This window comes from Pempheris klunzingeri, chromosome 2 (assembly GCF_042242105.1).
Source record: "Pempheris klunzingeri isolate RE-2024b chromosome 2, fPemKlu1.hap1, whole genome shotgun sequence".
Lineage (NCBI taxonomy): Eukaryota > Metazoa > Chordata > Actinopteri > Acropomatiformes > Pempheridae > Pempheris > Pempheris klunzingeri.
Genome location: NC_092013.1, coordinates 8,278,685 through 8,296,286, shown reverse-complemented (window position 1 = coordinate 8,296,286; position 17,602 = coordinate 8,278,685). Strand labels below are relative to the sequence as shown.

At 42.3% G+C, this 17,602-nt stretch overlaps 1 protein-coding gene across 1 annotated transcript; it reads right to left on the bottom strand.

The window, feature by feature from the left end:
- Nucleotides 1-959: 959 nt before the first annotated feature.
- Nucleotides 960-16,775, bottom strand: LOC139212843 (sortilin-like). Its single transcript, XM_070843398.1, has 20 exons — nucleotides 16,503-16,775; nucleotides 10,409-10,471; nucleotides 10,233-10,306; nucleotides 10,022-10,124; nucleotides 9,620-9,781; nucleotides 9,393-9,466; nucleotides 7,609-7,658; nucleotides 7,402-7,529; nucleotides 6,290-6,434; nucleotides 5,611-5,766; nucleotides 4,917-5,029; nucleotides 4,657-4,759; nucleotides 4,390-4,558; nucleotides 4,097-4,281; nucleotides 3,815-4,004; nucleotides 3,549-3,665; nucleotides 2,961-3,069; nucleotides 1,947-2,059; nucleotides 1,709-1,835; nucleotides 960-1,624 (listed from the first exon to the last, which is right to left on the bottom strand). The coding sequence occupies exons 1-20, from the start codon at nucleotides 16,728-16,730 to the stop codon at nucleotides 1,610-1,612; spliced, it is 2,424 nt and encodes an 807-aa protein (XP_070699499.1). The 5' UTR covers nucleotides 16,731-16,775; the 3' UTR covers nucleotides 960-1,609.
- Between the last annotated feature and the right edge of the window lie 827 nt (nucleotides 16,776-17,602).

Sequence of the window (17,602 nt, the reverse complement as noted above, 5' to 3'; positions counted from 1 at the left end):
GCATGGTCTCTAAAAAACACTTGATTTATCTTGATGATCATGCCTGCGCCTGCATTAAAAACCATTAGATAAATGCATATTGGTAATGGCTGATATGTGGTAAATATCAGCCAAATTAAAAAACACACACACACCACCACCACCACCACAACAACAGCATATTGGTGCATCCTGTTACACACAAATATCAGAAAGTTCAAGTAAAGGGCTTGGGTTAGCATTACCTTCATACTCATATAATGCTGGGCTAAGGTTAGGTCTCACCTCTACAACCTCACCTCTAAAATTAGAAAACTAAACAATAAAAGTGCTTTGGCAATAATTCAAGTCATTCGTTTTCACCACACATACAGGGTACAAGATAATGATTGAAGATAACGGTTGTATGAAGCTGCACTGTATAAAAAAAAAAATTAGTTTACATTTTACATCTTCACAGCAATGGCGGGCCCTTTAACATTTACTCCGAAAGTTTCACGAGGCATTAAAAATGTAGGACAACCATTTGGTTTTTAGTGAATTTCATCTAAAATCAGCACTAGCAGCAACTAATTTGGCTTTTACTAACAACTTTTGTATTGTAAATAGATCTAAACAGTGTGTTATTTTTAGGTTTTGTTACGATTACATTTTACTCTGACTCATCTATCCGTTTAAACTATGTAATGACTGAAATCATGAAAACAAACATGTTGACATATTCATGAATAATAATATTAGACTGTTATCTATATTATATATGATGTAAATTTAAAAGTGAACGTGGTGTGAAATAAAAAAAGAACAGTATCTCTTACATTAAGACATTATAGTGTAAAGTGCATGACCTGATGGGATTCTATCAAAAAGTATAAATATATACAGAAACAACACTAATCAAAAACACTGCTCTCAGTAACTATTACAATTAAACATGCTCATTTCTTAAGAACTTGTGGAAAAAAGTAGTAAACAGTTTTTAAAAACATGGAACTGTGTGATTTTGTGTGTAATGATTAGTGAAACTGACAAAATGAATGTTAAAATGGCCGCCATGCACAACAGGACTGTGCCAAACTAAATTTATCGAGTATAAAAACTACTAAACCGACAGCAGACATACCCTCCGAGCTAAAATACTGATTATTATTTTCCACGTTCTGTTTCTTGGCTGTTCCCTAACTCTTTAATAATCTTTCTGCGAGCCGATATATCCAACTTGTATCCTCTGTATCGTGCTTCTGCAGTGCATCACAATGTGAAAGACCATCGTTTTATCAGGTCAGCGTGAAAGAAAACATACAGAGCACATATTCAGACTCAGTGGCCTTTACAGGACTCTTTGTGACAGAAGCAACAAAAGCTCTCCAGGGACCCCAGAGGCTTTCTTCCGCTCTGCGCTGGGTTTGCCCCCCTACCCAAACCACCGCTTCGCATTTTTTGTGGGAGATTCAACTGGTACAAGGAAGCAATGTGAGCCGCTGCTGAGTCGTCCAGCCACCAGGGGAGAGGGAGAGGTGAGAAGAAGATGTTAATCAGCATGTGGGAGCAACAGGAGAGCCCAGGCATTGTGAAAGACTGCGTTAAATTTAGTCTTGAAGAGCCTTTGAGTTGGGGGAAAATGTCCACCTTATTCTAAGAGGTCCTGTGGGAAGATACAAAAATGCAAATTAGTTAGTAGAACATCACAAATTAAAACTAAAAAGTCCTTTTATACAGTATCACAGACCTGATCTGAGTCTTCGTTGTACTGTGCTTTCCCAGTCTCCATGTAGTGAGTGTCAACATCATCGACTCCTTCAATTTTATTAGCCTCAACTTGCTCCCTCATAACAGAGTATCGATGCACAAGGAACCTGATGAGGACAGAGCGCGCATTAGAGAGAGAGCTGACGTGTAGCATGTACGTGGTGTATCTGTGTGTATTGAGTGTGTGCGGAAATATCAAACATGGTTGGTTAACTGACCGTCCTCCACAGACGTACTTCTTGACCAGCCACACGCCTGCAACAGCGCTCGTCAGGAGGATCGCTATGATGACCATCACTATGACAGCGGTGTTCAGTGAACTGTTTTCAGTCTGTTAGAAGAAACAGAAAGGGCTCAAATTACAAGCCTTTGAAAATACACTGCATCATTCAAGTGGCAAAAGTTTTACCCGATTTTACATCTGTCAGCTGTAACTGAGCTCACATTAGATGATTAGGCAAGGGTGCGGCATCATTACTTAAGAGTATGCGGGAACTGAGACAAACCTGCTGAATGCTCACACACTTTATCACCGTCATCAGGACCTCTAACTCTGCAGGACTGCGTACCAAAGGAGGGCGGCTAACCATTGTCGTCTCACTCCGCCTGACCTCAATGTAAATTCTGCTTCAATGGCAATTTACCATCCCTGTTTTTGACTAAACCACTGGGTGCTGCTGTATGCACCACAGGATTTCTTTCAGGAGTCTAAGGATGTCAGTATGTGGAAAACATGAAAAATAAAAGATGGTAGTGGTGACTGAAATATCGCAAAAACATTTTTAAGCTTGGTTGACTTGGAATTGGGAAAAATGCGCATGGAAACAGACTTAAAAAGGACTTATAAATCATATAAATGGAAATGAGACAAAAAAATGGCGGCAGATAAAAACATCAGCACCTGCACGGAGCAATGAGGAGGCTGTGACATTCCTCAAACAAAATCAACATAAATGCTATATTTCCATCTTTTAAACATGTCATCTTGTTACGCTCTCTTCTTCTTCAGTGGTTTAATCGCATCCAGTTGGAGAACTAGTGCCGCCAACTGATGCCCTCGATGCACCCGACTCCTAATATTTGCAGGTAACCCTTTCACACAGTCAGTGCTGACCACGCCAAAGATCAGAGGTTCCCCTGTTGATTTTCAGAATGTCCCAATCTGCAGTTAACCAGCTAGATATTGTTCCACTGTGCAGCCAGACCACCCAAGTCGTTTCACCAGAACTGACCAGAGAATTTGGATAAACGGTGTTGCTGGTGCACATCCGCTTCAGGTCTGTCTCCTTCCTGTCTGGCTGGAATCCTCCCTCACACTGGTCTCCTGGAATCTTCCGGTAGCTTAAATGTGAGAAGAGCCAGGTAGACAAAGGGCAAAGAAAAGGACACAGAGCAGGACAAATTAAAGATAAGATTCATACTACTAATGGGCAAGATGTAGAGGCAGAAGAGCTGCAGAAATGGAAACATATTAACCTGTTTAATGAATTGACTAAATCTTGTTTATTATGTTGTGTTATGTGCTGTATATTTCTTTAGTTATTCTTGAACTGTATTCACAGAACAATGGCTTCGTGCAACAGTCTTACTGTAGATAACAGAACAATTGTCTTAAAATAGCTAATAAGCCGCTGGAAGTCAGGCGTTCACCATTTCTTACAAAGTTTGTACCTGAGTTACTGTTAGGCATAACCCAAACCCTTGAACACACAGAACACTTATTATTGTCATAATAAAACACGATTTCTATAGTTTGAGTTACTTGTCTACAGCCGGGGTAGGGGAGAGAAAAGATCCAAGATAAAAACTGTCATCCTCACCCACTGGTCTCTAGCTGTTCGTTGGTTCCATTTAAACAGAACTGCAGAGGACGGCCCTTCATCTCCTCCTGTTCCACACACTCCGACCTGTTCTCTGGCCGGTAATATCCAAAGTCACTGCAAAACAAAGCAGAAGCTCAAGCAATATTCTTACAGATTAATCAGTGTTAATGTGCTCTCGTGCAAAAAAGCCCAGTCTTTAGTCTCATGATTAAATGCAGGATGAAAATAGACTTGATCTACTTTGTTAGTTCATAAGAATATACCAGTGATAGTCATCCATTGTGCATAGACATGGGATCTGCTTCTTAGTGACAGTAAAGTCTCTCCCGTTCCAGCAGACAGAGTCCTTCCTCAGGCGTAAGAAGGTCTCTTTATAGCCCAGCACACAGCCATCACTAGATCCACTGGGGTCTGCAGAGTGAGCCAGCCACTGTACATAGTCCTCTTCAGTACCTGCACATGCACATTTATATATAATTACACATGTAGTAAGTACTTCCTGTAAAAACCAACCAGTCACCATCCATATTCTCTCACATACTCACAGTCTCTGGTGAGGAGCTTCCTGAAGTCTATGGTAATCACCACCCATTTACTGAAGTCATTCCTGTAGCCCCACAGGCTGACGTTCATGGAGCGAGAGCCGGGCTCGCTGTCCATCCCGCTGAAGTGAAGTGGGTCGTTGGTGAAGTTATACGTGTGCCAGCACTGCCCCTCATCTGATGAAAACCTGTGGGTATGGGGAGCCAAGAATGAGGGGGGGGGGGGGATTTAAAAAATATATAATAAAAACAATATTCCAACATACAAATCATCTAGTATACTCAGTTATACTCACTTGATCTGGTTGACAGGCACGTTGGTGTGCTCCACAGCCACCAGTAGGCCACCAGAGTCCAGTATAGCATAATGATGGGGGCCCCTGAGAGCCAGCAGCCAAGAGTAGCCCCCATCATCGGACACATACACGTCAGGAGAGAGAGCCGACTCTGCGTCTCCAATGCTGCCTGGAGAAAAAGAGGGCGTTGTGGTGTTATGAAACATTTAATCATGCACTGAAATGATTCTCAGTAAAGAGGTGTTTGTGGTTCTTTTTGTTTTTTACCATGGGCCAGAACGAGGCCCACAGCACTGGGCTGTGAGAGGGGCAGCATGGGGACGTTCATTTTCATGGTGGTGCTGTAGGAGGCGTGGATGTGAAGTCTGCACTGTAAAGACACAATAATTACTGCACATGCTCACTGCAGACACTCGGACTTAATAAAAAAACACTCCAGACATAATGAAAAATAGGCGCGCGTCACAATGAAAATGAATATATTTAAATCTAGTGTATATAAATCTGTGTGTAGATGTGTGTCTCACTCTGTTGGGCCTGTTAGTGGAGGTCTCAGTGTCACAGTGGCTGTTCTGTGGTCTGAGCAGCGTCTGCCATTTTCCTCCTTGGTCAAAAGTGATCACCGTCTCCACCGCACCATCTGCGAAAAGAGCACAATGAAAGTTTCTTAACAATCATTTCAATTACGATCAGCGTCCAAGTAGATATTTTGCATATTGTGGTTTATCCCACAGACGCAAGGCAATAAAATATAAATTTTACACTTCTTCCAACAATTTTCCAAAAAAGTTTCTAGACCGATTACCTGACTTCTACACAGCAAATTGGCTCTAGTGCATATCACCATGGTTAGAAAATTAACCAAACCATTCAATTTGAAATTTGCTTGAGATAGATTATCGATCGCTGTGAACATTTAATTTACAGTTGGAGGGAATGGCAGGGACCGTTTAAGAAAATCTTTCTTAATGATGCACTCAAAGATATTGTGAACGTGCCCTGCCAAAAATCCAGGCCAAGCTGGAGATTAAAGTCATAAGCAATCTCCAACTGTTTTGTCATTTTTAAGTCACATTTCGTCTCACTTTCAGGTGAAATGCAATTCATATGCAAATATTGGTAATTAAATGAAAAGCCACTGAAATTTAAACATTAAAAAAAAAAAAAACAGAACGTTCCTCTTCAGTATGTAAAAACACATTACATAATGTGCTGGCCCACCCTCTGTTAGCACGCTGGTCATGTAGACGCCCCTGAGTGAAGTAATGGCGGTGAAGTCAGTGTCACTTCCTGTGGTCGTGTAAAGATGGCGCTCCAGAGACTTGGAGAACACGGCTCCTCTGTCATCAGACACATAAATGGTTCCAACACCGGAGTCTGGTCAACACAGTATACACACAGACAAACACAACATGGGTTTGGGTTACAAACCGAGTGACTGCCCCAGGGTGTGTGTGCGATGTGTTGTTGCTTTATTGCGCGTGTGTGTATGTGTGTGTGTGTTGTCTTTCTGTGCCACAGGTTTCTGGTTGGTTGAAGCTGGAGACCATCAAGGTCCGAAGGCTCCCTCTCCCCTTGTGTTAACCTGCCAGTTTGTTTCTTTGTCAGACTCATTTGTTAAAATCAACATTTTTGTTAGCTTTGTTAAACAAACTTTTTTCAGTTAATCCCTTTCATGTGCTTATTGGTCACACCAAATGATCAAATGTTACATTTCCTGCTGCCCACAGAGGCTTTCTGCAGCTTCAGGATCTTTTTCAAGGACACCTACACAGGCTGTTTACTTGAAGGTTGTTTTGTATTAATATTAATAATTTGCATCATCTGTAATGACCAACATTGTCAACCATCATCATGTTTCACATCAATCATCACTTTAAGCGTCCTCGTTGGTTCTGACCTCCGGGGTCGTCCACGTGCATGAATATCATGTCCTGATTGGCTGTCAGGATGGAGTAGAACTGCTCGTGGTTGACTGTAGGAAGCTGAGCCATGTTCCACACCTCACCTCCGTCCACTGACACGTGGATCATACGCTCTGTGCCCTGATGCACACAAACAAACACAACGATTGGAAGATTTAATCATCTGCTCCTTTGCAGCTTTATAATATATATATGCCATACATTCATTATTTATTCACTGTACATTGAGGTAAAGACTGAAGAACACACAAACATATGCACATTACAAATTATTCAAGTTAGAGATGCAGCTCATTAACATTATGTTAAATGCCAGGTGTAAATAGAGTCAAAGGCCATTTAAATAGCTAGATGCCACTCGGGCTAAGTAACAAAATATGGATTTTTTTCTAATTGGGGTGAACTGATCCTTTGTAAAGTTGTATAATTGTGGTGTATTGTTACTATTACTGTTACTGTCAGTGATGGAAATCTTTGGATGAGGGTCTGCAAAGTCAGTCACTGAGGAAATAGATGCTGGGGACCTTGATATCTTACACAGCAGAACTTATTGATGCTCCGCGGAGAAGTGAGACATCATTCTGAAAGGCTGCTTCCTGTGATCACTCTTTTAACCCCTTCAGACGTGCCAAATTTGACCCTATTACCCAAATGTGATCATTTATCTGTACTGAGAGTATGTGCAAACGTTGTATTGGTTAAGTAAGTCCAAACAAGGAGCTCGGAGCACCCACGTTACCTTTAGGTCACGTTGTATGAATCACCAGGTCACCGTCAGCGTGGTTATCCAACAGGCGACAGTCTATCTTGCAATGTCTGGAGCACAGCACAGCTATCACCTGCAGCCCTGGTAACCCTGACATGGTGGCATCACTCCCTATCCGGAGGCGCCAGGCAGCCCAAAACAACCACACAGCTAAACTGTGCTCCCAGGACAGAGAGAGGGCTTTTCCAATTTCAGGTTACAGCTCGGCCCAACCCAACTGAGACCCAGGGAAGATCATGTGACCAAATCCCCAAAATTCCTTAACAGTGTCTTTAAAGAAACACACACACACACACACAAAAAAAAAAAAAACAAACATACCGTGCCAGTCATGACGGAGGCAAAAACAAAGCGTCCTCCCAGTACAAAGGAGAAAACTCTCGTTGCGATGGTGCGGAAACTTCGTCCATAGTCTGTTGTCTTCCTCAACTCTAACATTCCTCTTTCATCTAACAGAAAGAAAGAACAATTACTAGTTGCATTGCTGTGTATTCTATATGTATGGGTGACTATAATGCATCGACTTACTGCATGATCCGTTGTAGTTTGTTGTAAAGTAGATGCTGTTCTTTGGACCCCTGTGTGTGAGAAAAAGAGACAGTGAAGGAAGGAATTTGGAGAGAGGAAAGATCCAATTATGCTACCATTTTTTTTTTTTTTTTTAAATCTCACAGTTGTCCGAGTTCAAATGCAAATCTACTTTTGGAATTTGTAGAGATCACAGATTATGGTTGTGGCTTCTTGCGAGTGCTGTGTGAGCAAGTCGCACACACCGACCCCCGGGCTACACTCCAAGCCCTCTCCGGTTTTGTTCCCTGCCAAAGGGGACGAAGGTTTTCACACTGCAAAGATTCTGCTGGTTCAAGGACTGTGGGCTGAATAAGAATGCCGCTGCTGACTCATGATTCACTCTGACAGCAGTCTCAGCTCCCTCGCTCTGCAGTCAATTTAAGTTGGGGCCTAAATGACAGCTGTGGTCACGCAGAGCTCTCACAATGTTCCCACAATGCAGCGCTAACAACCGCAGTCTGACACCACAACCCCATGTGAACTCTGGTGCCCAAATGAAACTAGAGTCAGGAGAGCGATCTGAGCTGTGGGAAGAAAGACAGCTGGAATAACAACACAGGACAGAGAACACACACACACACACACACACACAGTTATTCCAAAGAACAAAGATGCACATGTAGGCTGTGTGGAAACAAACATGGCGTGAAACACAAAGCTGTTTCACACTTCATGGTGTTTTTTGTCTCCCTTTGACAATTTCTTACTCACTCTAAACCAATCACACACACTAGCTGGGGTTACATGCCCACTTTTTTCAATCTGATTGAAATCCGACACTGCGCCAACACTGCTGTGTGACACGCACGAAAGTGATGAATACATTATGCATTTATCTTCCTCAGTGACTATGTTTGTATGATAATAGTTTTAATGGTGCAATAGACATTTTCCAGTCTATCCAGTTTATTTGTTCAACGCAGGTTTGAACTTTGTCTAAATAGGTTGTTATTTCTTCATTTCCTACAGTTCAGGTGTCCAATAATGTCCAGCTCTTTCAGAGTTTGTATCAAAAACAAAGTCCACAGAGGTCCAGTTTAGCTTGGAAGCCGAAATGCTTTGGAAGTTGAGAAGCGTACATCGCCACGCATGTATTTATGTTGGAGGGCATGCGCAGAAAGAATGCAGCATGAAATTACTCACGTTAAATCATTTACACACATTTTTTAATTTGTCTGTCAGTTTGGGCCTGTTTACTCTGATTGAGGTGCAGTATTTTCATTCTGATTGGGCTTTTAATACGATTATGATCAGAATATTAGGCGTAAACATCCCCTCACAGGTGAATGTGCATCTCTGTTTAATGTGTCGTGATGGCCTTAGGGCCAGTTTGTTTGTTATTCTGACCAGGACTCTCCCTGATGTGCTTATGTTTCCATAGGTGGACATAGAAGTTCTGGCTGCTAAACAACTTGACCCCTCGGATTCTTCAGTATGTTACTCTCCTCTCCCAAAGACTCTGCTAGACTATAAATTAAATGTTAATAAAAAGTACAAAAACATCTACTAGGGGACTGTATGAAAATGATTAGGTAGGAGGTGGGATCACAGAAGGGGAGGGTTATGTATGTTTCTTTTTGGGAGGGTAGTCTGATTTTTGTGTGAGTGGGTCCTTTTTTGTACATTTATATCTAATTTCATCCTTTTCTTGGGAGATTTACTGTTTACTGATTTACTACCGTGTGTGTGTGTGCGCCAGGGATCATAAATATATGTTTTGCCACATGTGGAGCGATTCTTACCATCTGACCAAACAAACACTGTCATGGATCTTCCTCCAGGTGGTGCCAAAGTCCTCAGACAGCCAGAGGTCCAACTGGAGGGAAAAGGTTTAATCAGTAAAAAAAAAAAGTTTTCCTCGAGTTTTAGGTATTTAGTTTAGCCTAATTGAGAATTTAGTAGCATGAAATATAGGTTCAAAATCTGCTGACAAAAACTCTGGTTTGGTGTGAAGCGTGGATGCTGCTACCGTGATACTGAGCGTCAGGAGTACGTTGCAGTCTCCAGGGTTGTACAGCATCTGAATGAGGGGCTCGAACGGCAGGTCAGTTGGAACAAAGGTCATGCCAAAGTCTTGTGAGCGAAACAGTCTAAACCCTCCGATTTCTGACACGTCGCCAGTGAGCATCACCTGAAACAGAACAAAGAGAGGAGCTGTGAGGGAAGATCCTTCAAGTTCTGCAACAGTAGAGTGAGGAATTACGATGTGCCGTGTTATTATGGGGCAAAAGTTTGTGCTTTTATGGAGACCAATCACAAAACACACAAAACCCAATATAAGGTATATGTGGGGTTTGTGTGTTAAAGGTCTGCAACTGCAACTTCAGTAAAAGTAAATATTAAGCTTTTTCTTTCCCCAAAAACATCTCACCTTGCCAGAGTGGTCAGGACTGATGGCGATGCCAAACTCAGTCTGGATGAAGGTGTGGTTGATCAGGTGAGTCACGTCTTTGAACGTCTTCCCATAGTCTTCACTGGCACAGTGACAAAGTTGCAATTAGACCCTCAGACCACAACTTTGACAAATAATTTACTGCTCCATTTCTGTCTCCCGTGCCATCAAACCATGAGGCATTCCTCACCTCCTGTAGAGGTTCGACTGGCCGAAACGCATCATGAACAGCGGCACCTGAAATGTCGTCAAGACCAGCAGCACCTGGGAGAAGAGAGCAGAAATTACGACAACAATTCATGCAACATCTTGGATTCTCTCTTTTTTCCCCCATTTACAGTCATATGTAATCAAACTCTAACTCACCCCTGATCCATCTCCCACCCAGGCCAGTGACAGCGAACCCATGGTCCTCACTTTGAAGGTAAACTGAAATGAAAGCAAAGAAAAGTGAAAGTTTTTCACTTAACAAATCATTCCAGCAAAATGTTTCTTGCCTACCACAGAGTTTGATGTGATATTGCTTGCTTAATACTGCACCGGGACATCAACTGAATAACAGACACACACACCAAACAGTCCATACTTTAGTCTGCTATATATGAAATGTAGAAAACACAAAGGGAGTTTGTGTGTGTGTGTGTGTGTGTGTGTGTGTGTGTGTGTGTGTGTGTGTGTGTGTGTGTGTGTGTGTGTGTGTGTTCCCATCGGTCGCTGAGCACTATACACAGCAGCTATGGGGACAGAATGAATTGTCCTTACTGTCCAAAGTAACTCGGCCATTTAGATGCACTCTGCGTGTGTGACCTACATTCCTGCCAAAGCTGGGGCCAGAGAACAAGACAATTACCGACGTCCCAAACACAGCAAGGACACACATACACTCACACACATACAGTAAACGTAGACTGAAAATATTCAATTCTGATAATAATCCAAATACAACAAAATGTTAACTTTGCCTGGTTAGTTCTCAAACTGTGGAGGAATTTAAAACTGAAAATAGAATAAAAAAAACCCTCAGTGTTACATAATAGTAGAGGTATTGATAGGGAAGAGTTCAGACCTGAACTTTTATTTCACAACAACATTCCAGTCTATTGATCCAGAGTGACGTTCAAACAATGTGAGTGTGGCTAAATGTGTCGCTCAAATGACCAAACACAAACAGAGGAAGGTTTCTCCCCTCCTCTCTTTTGCTGGCGAGGCAGAGATGTTTACAAGGTGAGCCCAGCCCTGTAGAGTCTGCATACAGCTCTATAAAGCCGCAGGAGACGGCCAGGTCTGCCTGCTGGAAACTACTTGTAAATAGGTCCAGTGGAAACTGGCCTGCCGCAACTTTCCAAGAGTGTGAATACAACTTTCCATCTTTCCTCTACATTAATCATTTCATCACATCGTCGCCCGCATCCATCTTTTCTTTCATCTCTTGATCACGACTGCTTGACGACTTAACCCATCTGACGATCGGTTAAAAAATGTAAAGCATGGCATGTCCCGTCCTCCCAACAGTCTCATACCTTTAAAAAGTTCGGGCTTCAAATATGTCCAGGGAACATTGTTACATGTCACTTTTCCATCTGACACTCATTTTTCCTTTCATTTATGTAATAGCAGGCATAATAGCCAATGTAAAAAAAATCTCAAAAGCATCACTATGGCTTGTGGATGTGGGTAAAATGTCAGTGTTATGTTCCCACTTGAGGTTTAAGCTGGACTTGGATCTGGATGCACAAAAATCCAGTTTCACTCATACGACTAATTGACGTTTGTCGCCAAAGCTGTCAGTGGTCAGCTAAAGAAGTGAGTAAACTATGGATGTTGATCTGCCCTCCCAGTTAAATGTACAAGCCATTCTGGTCACATGTCGTAATGTTAAGTTACAATTATTAATTACACTCAGCAACAGTGCAACAGGTGGCCTCCAAAACAGTGAAAACATCAGTTTTATGTGATTCAACAAAGCCATTATCTGTGTTTTATAACAACTCGTAACACATGTCTATAATTGGCTTTTTAAAATGTGTTTATTATGTCAATGAATAATGTTGCTGTTTAGTCGGTAATAAATATGCTGAAAGGTAGGACTTGGACTGAACCAACTGACTTGCATTATTCTCAACACACTGAATATACACAGGAAGAAGTATTTCTTTCAATGAAACGACACAACTGAGGATGCTGGAGTTCTAATTATGCCTTTAAGAAAAGGTGTCTAACAAACTAAAACACATAATAAATACTGAACTACAGCTGTGCCGGCACCTCTGATGCTTTATGCTAAACGCTGACATCAGCATGGTAACATACTCGCAATGCCAACATGCTGAATTTTCAGCAGGTGATGTTTGGCAAAGTAGTACAGCTGAGGATAATGGAAGTGCATTTATGTGCGGAAAAACATACCTTGGTGTGAAAAAAATCAGTTGGGCAACATTACAGGGAATAAACCCGGCACTACAACAGAGGAAACCCTTTTAACCTGGAAGCAATCAGAATGTAAATTATACAAATAGAAAACCCTCTTTTAGGGTATGCAAGGAGCTGGTGAAAATCCAGTTTAAAAAAAAAAAAACTTCACATTGACAATACCGCCAAGGTCACTGTAGGTCATCAGATTTCATGCTGTGCATCAGGCTTTTGCAAACGTTTCTGCTAGTTGTTTGTACACCTGTGTTAAATTTAACCAGCGGGGTGTTTTCCACATCTGTTCCTCTGAAACCCTGACTGGACAAATGCCCACTTGTCCGGCTAAAGTTCACTGGGCTGAAACCCAAACAATCAACAACTGCATTATGAAGCAGCTAAGGCCGAGAACGCTGCGTCTGGGTAAAAACTGCTGTTTAATCAAAGTGGAAAAGGGTAAAGCGGCGATCATGTGGCGGGGAAAGGAAACAGGACTCTGTCCTGCTCTGTGATGGGGAAAACAGAAGGGCAGAGGGAGACGGTGAAGAGAAGAAAAGATGCTTATTAGTCAGCAAATATATACTGTATAAATATATATATATATATATATATATACACCACGAGATAAATGTCGGACCCGGCTGGACGTGGCCCCACCAACCAGACATGACCTCATGCTGTATCACATGTTGGATTTAAGGGTTCGCGTCCGCTCTGAAAACACTCCTGTAAGCTCCATCTGCACCTTAACACGAAAAACTCTCACATTCGAGGTGTGTCGGTACATTCAGCTTTCAAAAGTGAGTATCACACGCTGCTGAGCATGCACAGATGCACACATACTGCACTGTATGTCCACACAGAGTCAGTAGTGCACAGTGTTGGTGGGTGGGAGCTCTGTGAAGTCCTCTCTCAGGGGTCAGACGCCAGCACAATGAGCCCCTTCTTCCCTCTGCTCCGGGTTTTAACCTTTCTGCTTCAGCCGTGTTTACGCACATAAAACTTCAGAAGAGGAGGTCAAACAGTCTTGGCTCTGATCTGACACACGAAGCTCATGGAGACAGATCCTCTGATGCTGGGCTAAGTTTTGCGGGCAGAGACGTAAGCTGGGTCCTATTAATGTCTGTTTGATTATCGCTGCTCCAGAAAACCAGAACAGGCCGCAACTAACCACGCTGATTATTTTTTGGTTTGTTGATTAACCTCTCAGTCTATAAGCTGTTAGGAAAAAAGTTCCGGACTGAAACATCCCAACACCTATTGGACGGATCGACATGACGGTCTGTACAGACATTCATTGTATCCTGAGGATGGATCCTAATGACTCTGGTGATCCCTTCACTGTTCCCTCTACCGCCACCACGAGCCTCGCATCTCTGGTTTTATGGACTGCCATTAAATTTGTATTCAAACATTCATTTTCCCATCACGATGTACTGTCATAACTTTGGTGATTCCTTAAAATTTCATCTATGCTGACACGTTACACTAAAACAGTGAGCATTGTAAACGTCCTGTTAGCATCGAGCTCAAAGCACCGCTGTGCGCAAGCAACGCCTCACAGAGCCACGAACATATCTGTAGACTCTAAGTCTTGTGCACCATTTTCTGATATTTTATAGACCAGACAACTCATTGATTAATCCACAAAATAACTGGTTGTTTACTGCTTTCGGCTCTAATTAAAACCACCTTGATTCGGGGCAGAAAAAAGCAAGCAAAGCAAATCTTGACTTTTCAGAAGCTGAAACCAGCAAAGTGTTGGCAATTTTGTTTGATAGATGATTTAAAGGTTTAAATTCAACAGACGCTGTATTTATTTTCTGTGTGCTAATTGACTGCCAGTGCAGGTGGAGTGCAGATGCAATTAAAAGCAGATTATTCACATACTTGATCATTTCTCCAACTTCTGTGACTGAGGATGGGAGGTTTCAAGTCTACCTCGGAGTCTACAAGCGCCTCTTTATTTTCACTGGTGTGTTGATCTCATCGGATGTCTCTCCCTGTACATCAACATACCCATACTTTCCATAACACACTCTCTCTCTCTCTCTCCCTCTCTCTCTCTCTCTCTCCATGTGGAACATCAACTTTGTTGCTTTTCTTGGTGCTCCAACAGCTGGCTGCGACCCAGTTACGCTTCACCCTGAAAACAGAACATGTTTTTTCTCTACGTTTTTTGGCCAGAGGGGATAGAAGACAGGATGGAGTGAGGAGGGAAAAAAACACAGAGTCAGCTAAATGGACCTTACACAAACACACACAAAAAAAAAACGGAGAATGAGGCAAAGCTGGGGCTGGTTGACAAAACACATCCTGTATAGTTCATCAGGCCCAAAAATAGCACCAAAAAAGAAGCGTAGGAGTAGATCTGACTTGTCTGATCTGCTAATTTGGAGCGTATGCTCCTGATCTAAATCCTCACACAACCCTGTCTGATCGAGCCCTGCGGCCACGATAGCGGAGAGAGTCAGACTTGAGTGCACACGGGTGCTCAGATCAAGTCCAGCAGAAAAGAAAAGAAACGTGGGGAATGTTTGAAAGGGCGAGAAAGGCCCAGAGGAGGGACGGGAGGAGTCAGCTCTCTGTGAGCACGCCGAATCGTTTTCATGCTCAAAAGCTAGTCCAGGTGTCGGAGCCACACAAATGATGTAACGTCCACTCCTTCCATCACTCACACACACACACACACACATGCACACACACCAGGAAGACTGTCCTATGGAGGCTCTGTGGCTTTGGACCAAGTTGTTATTCTTGAACATTCCTCCGGACATCTGGGTTGTACTTGTTGTGCTTCCTATTACAACATGTTCAGTACTAAAATAGCAGAAGGTGTTGTTTGTTCTTTTATTGTGTGGGATGGGGATTAAAATGAGATCCCTGATCTCGATCAAAGGCACCACATGAAGGGGAAACACAAAGAGTTGCTGACTCTTCCTCCTCTTTACCGGACCAGAAGAACACGACTAAATGTTTGGAAATCTCAGTTAAAGTCTCCTCTCAGCCCAAGTGACAGCCCACAGTCAGTAGGCCTGATGCTTCTGACACCAGACTGACGTCCTCCAATACTTCAGATCAATTAAAAAGTGAAGTACCAGACAGAGCTGAAAACTACACAAGTTCAATACATAATAAATAAATCAACAAATATTTTGGCAAGAGATTAATTCAGCAACTTTTCAGGCAAAATATTTGCCAGTTCAACCGATTTGCATCAGTGTATATTGGATTAAAGCTGCAACATTAAGCCGATCAATCGACAGGTTGGGATACAGAAAATGAATTATCTATATCTATATTATCTATCAGTAACTATTTTGATGATCGATTAATCATTTTTCCAAGCAAAATTGCCAAATATGCTCTGGATTCAGCTTCTCACATGTTTCGCTTTGTCGTATATGAGAGTAAATTGAATAATTTTATCGTTCGGTTGTTCAAATAAAACAAACTGACTGAAAACGTCACTGTGGGCTTGGAGCAATAGTTAACTTCTTTTCACTACTTTTAGTGTTTTGCTAAAATGCTGAAAGTAAAATTATTTATAAACCAGGAAAGTAACTGGCAGATTAATGCCATTAATGTCATTTTGAATTATCAGGAGGAAAAAATACTATCAGAACTATTGCTTCTTTTTTTTTAATCAATTACTCTGCAATCAATGAATTTTGCTTTATTAGATATCAGAGATAACAGTCACTACAGTTGAAGACAAGGAAAAGCAGAAAGTCTTCACATTTGAGAAGCTTGAATCATTAAATGTTTGGTATTTTTGCTCGGAAACTGACTTGAACATGAATGGATTGTCAAAACAATGTTATTCACACAGATGCAGGGTTCACTGCTGTCCTCAGAGAAATCACAGACAGCTGACAGATCACAGAAGCTTCTAATAAGAGGCTGATCTGTTTTGAGTTGTTTGCTGTCTGGACTGTATGAGCAGCTCCATGTGCTGAGTGACCTCACGCAGACTGAACACACACACACCACTTCCCCTCCACGCAGAGTTTCACGTGTTAAAGGTAGAAACAAACCTGGGCAGGTCACTTACAGAGTGGCTGTTGTTCTGCAGGGATGTCTCCACTCCGTGCAGCGCTGTGCACGTCTGTTCATTCAGTCCTGCGCTGCGTTTCGACTCCTCCAAACTATGTGGCCCCTCATCCCCGCCAAACTCCATCTGCAGCCTCCTCAACCCTGACACCTCTCCCCCCGCATGTAGGCCCGAGCCCAGCGCGGACGAAAACAACCCGAGCGCCAAAAAGCAACACGCAAAGATCATGTTTACGAGGAGCCTCCCAACTTTGGACTCAGCGAGCGACTCTCCTGTCCCAGCACTTGGCTCCACATGCCGCCCTCATCACCAAAAGCATCCTCAATGACGGCCCATCCACCCTGGAAGCTGATTGGTCAGGACCAGAATAATCTGCGATCTCATTGGACGGCAGCACCCTTCCCCAACAGGGACGCCAGGTATTTCCTGGTGCTCCGCTGCCCCCTGGTGGACACACCGCGCCAAGACCAGGAAAACTTTTCACATGGAGAATTTCTTCTTTGAATTTGTTGGTGATTCCTAGAAACAGTCTGGAGGGTGGACTTTCCCCCGCAGTAGTGTTTACTGTTCATTTAAGGAAAATACTCTGAAATATCTTATGATAATTCAGTCATTATTCCAGAAGTTCTTGATTATAAGGCCTGACAATGAGTTTTTTCACAAATTTATTGAATTTTCAACAACATAAAATGCAACTTTGTATATTCATATAGTGCATAAAACATCAGTAGGTTGTTGCGTTGAAACAAAACATGCATAATAAAGCTTTGCAGTAGTAAGCACCTGCAGTGTTAAAGGTGAACTAAATGACAGTATATTCTTTTTAAAATTATTGGGGGGTATTTTTCTCTTTATGAGACAATGACAGGAAACAAGAGGAGAATGAGATGCAGGCTCAGCATCTTTAACCCAGACAATGTGTGTTTCTCTGATAAATGAATACACAAAAATCTGTTTTTTGGTAGTGGACAGACTGTAAGACCCCACTGTGACTCTGTAATGTGATGTTGTGGTGTGTATGTGATCACTGCGATATGATGCATAAGTGTTTACAAAGTACTCAGTCTAGTGTAAGTGCACAGTTTTAAACTAAACAATAA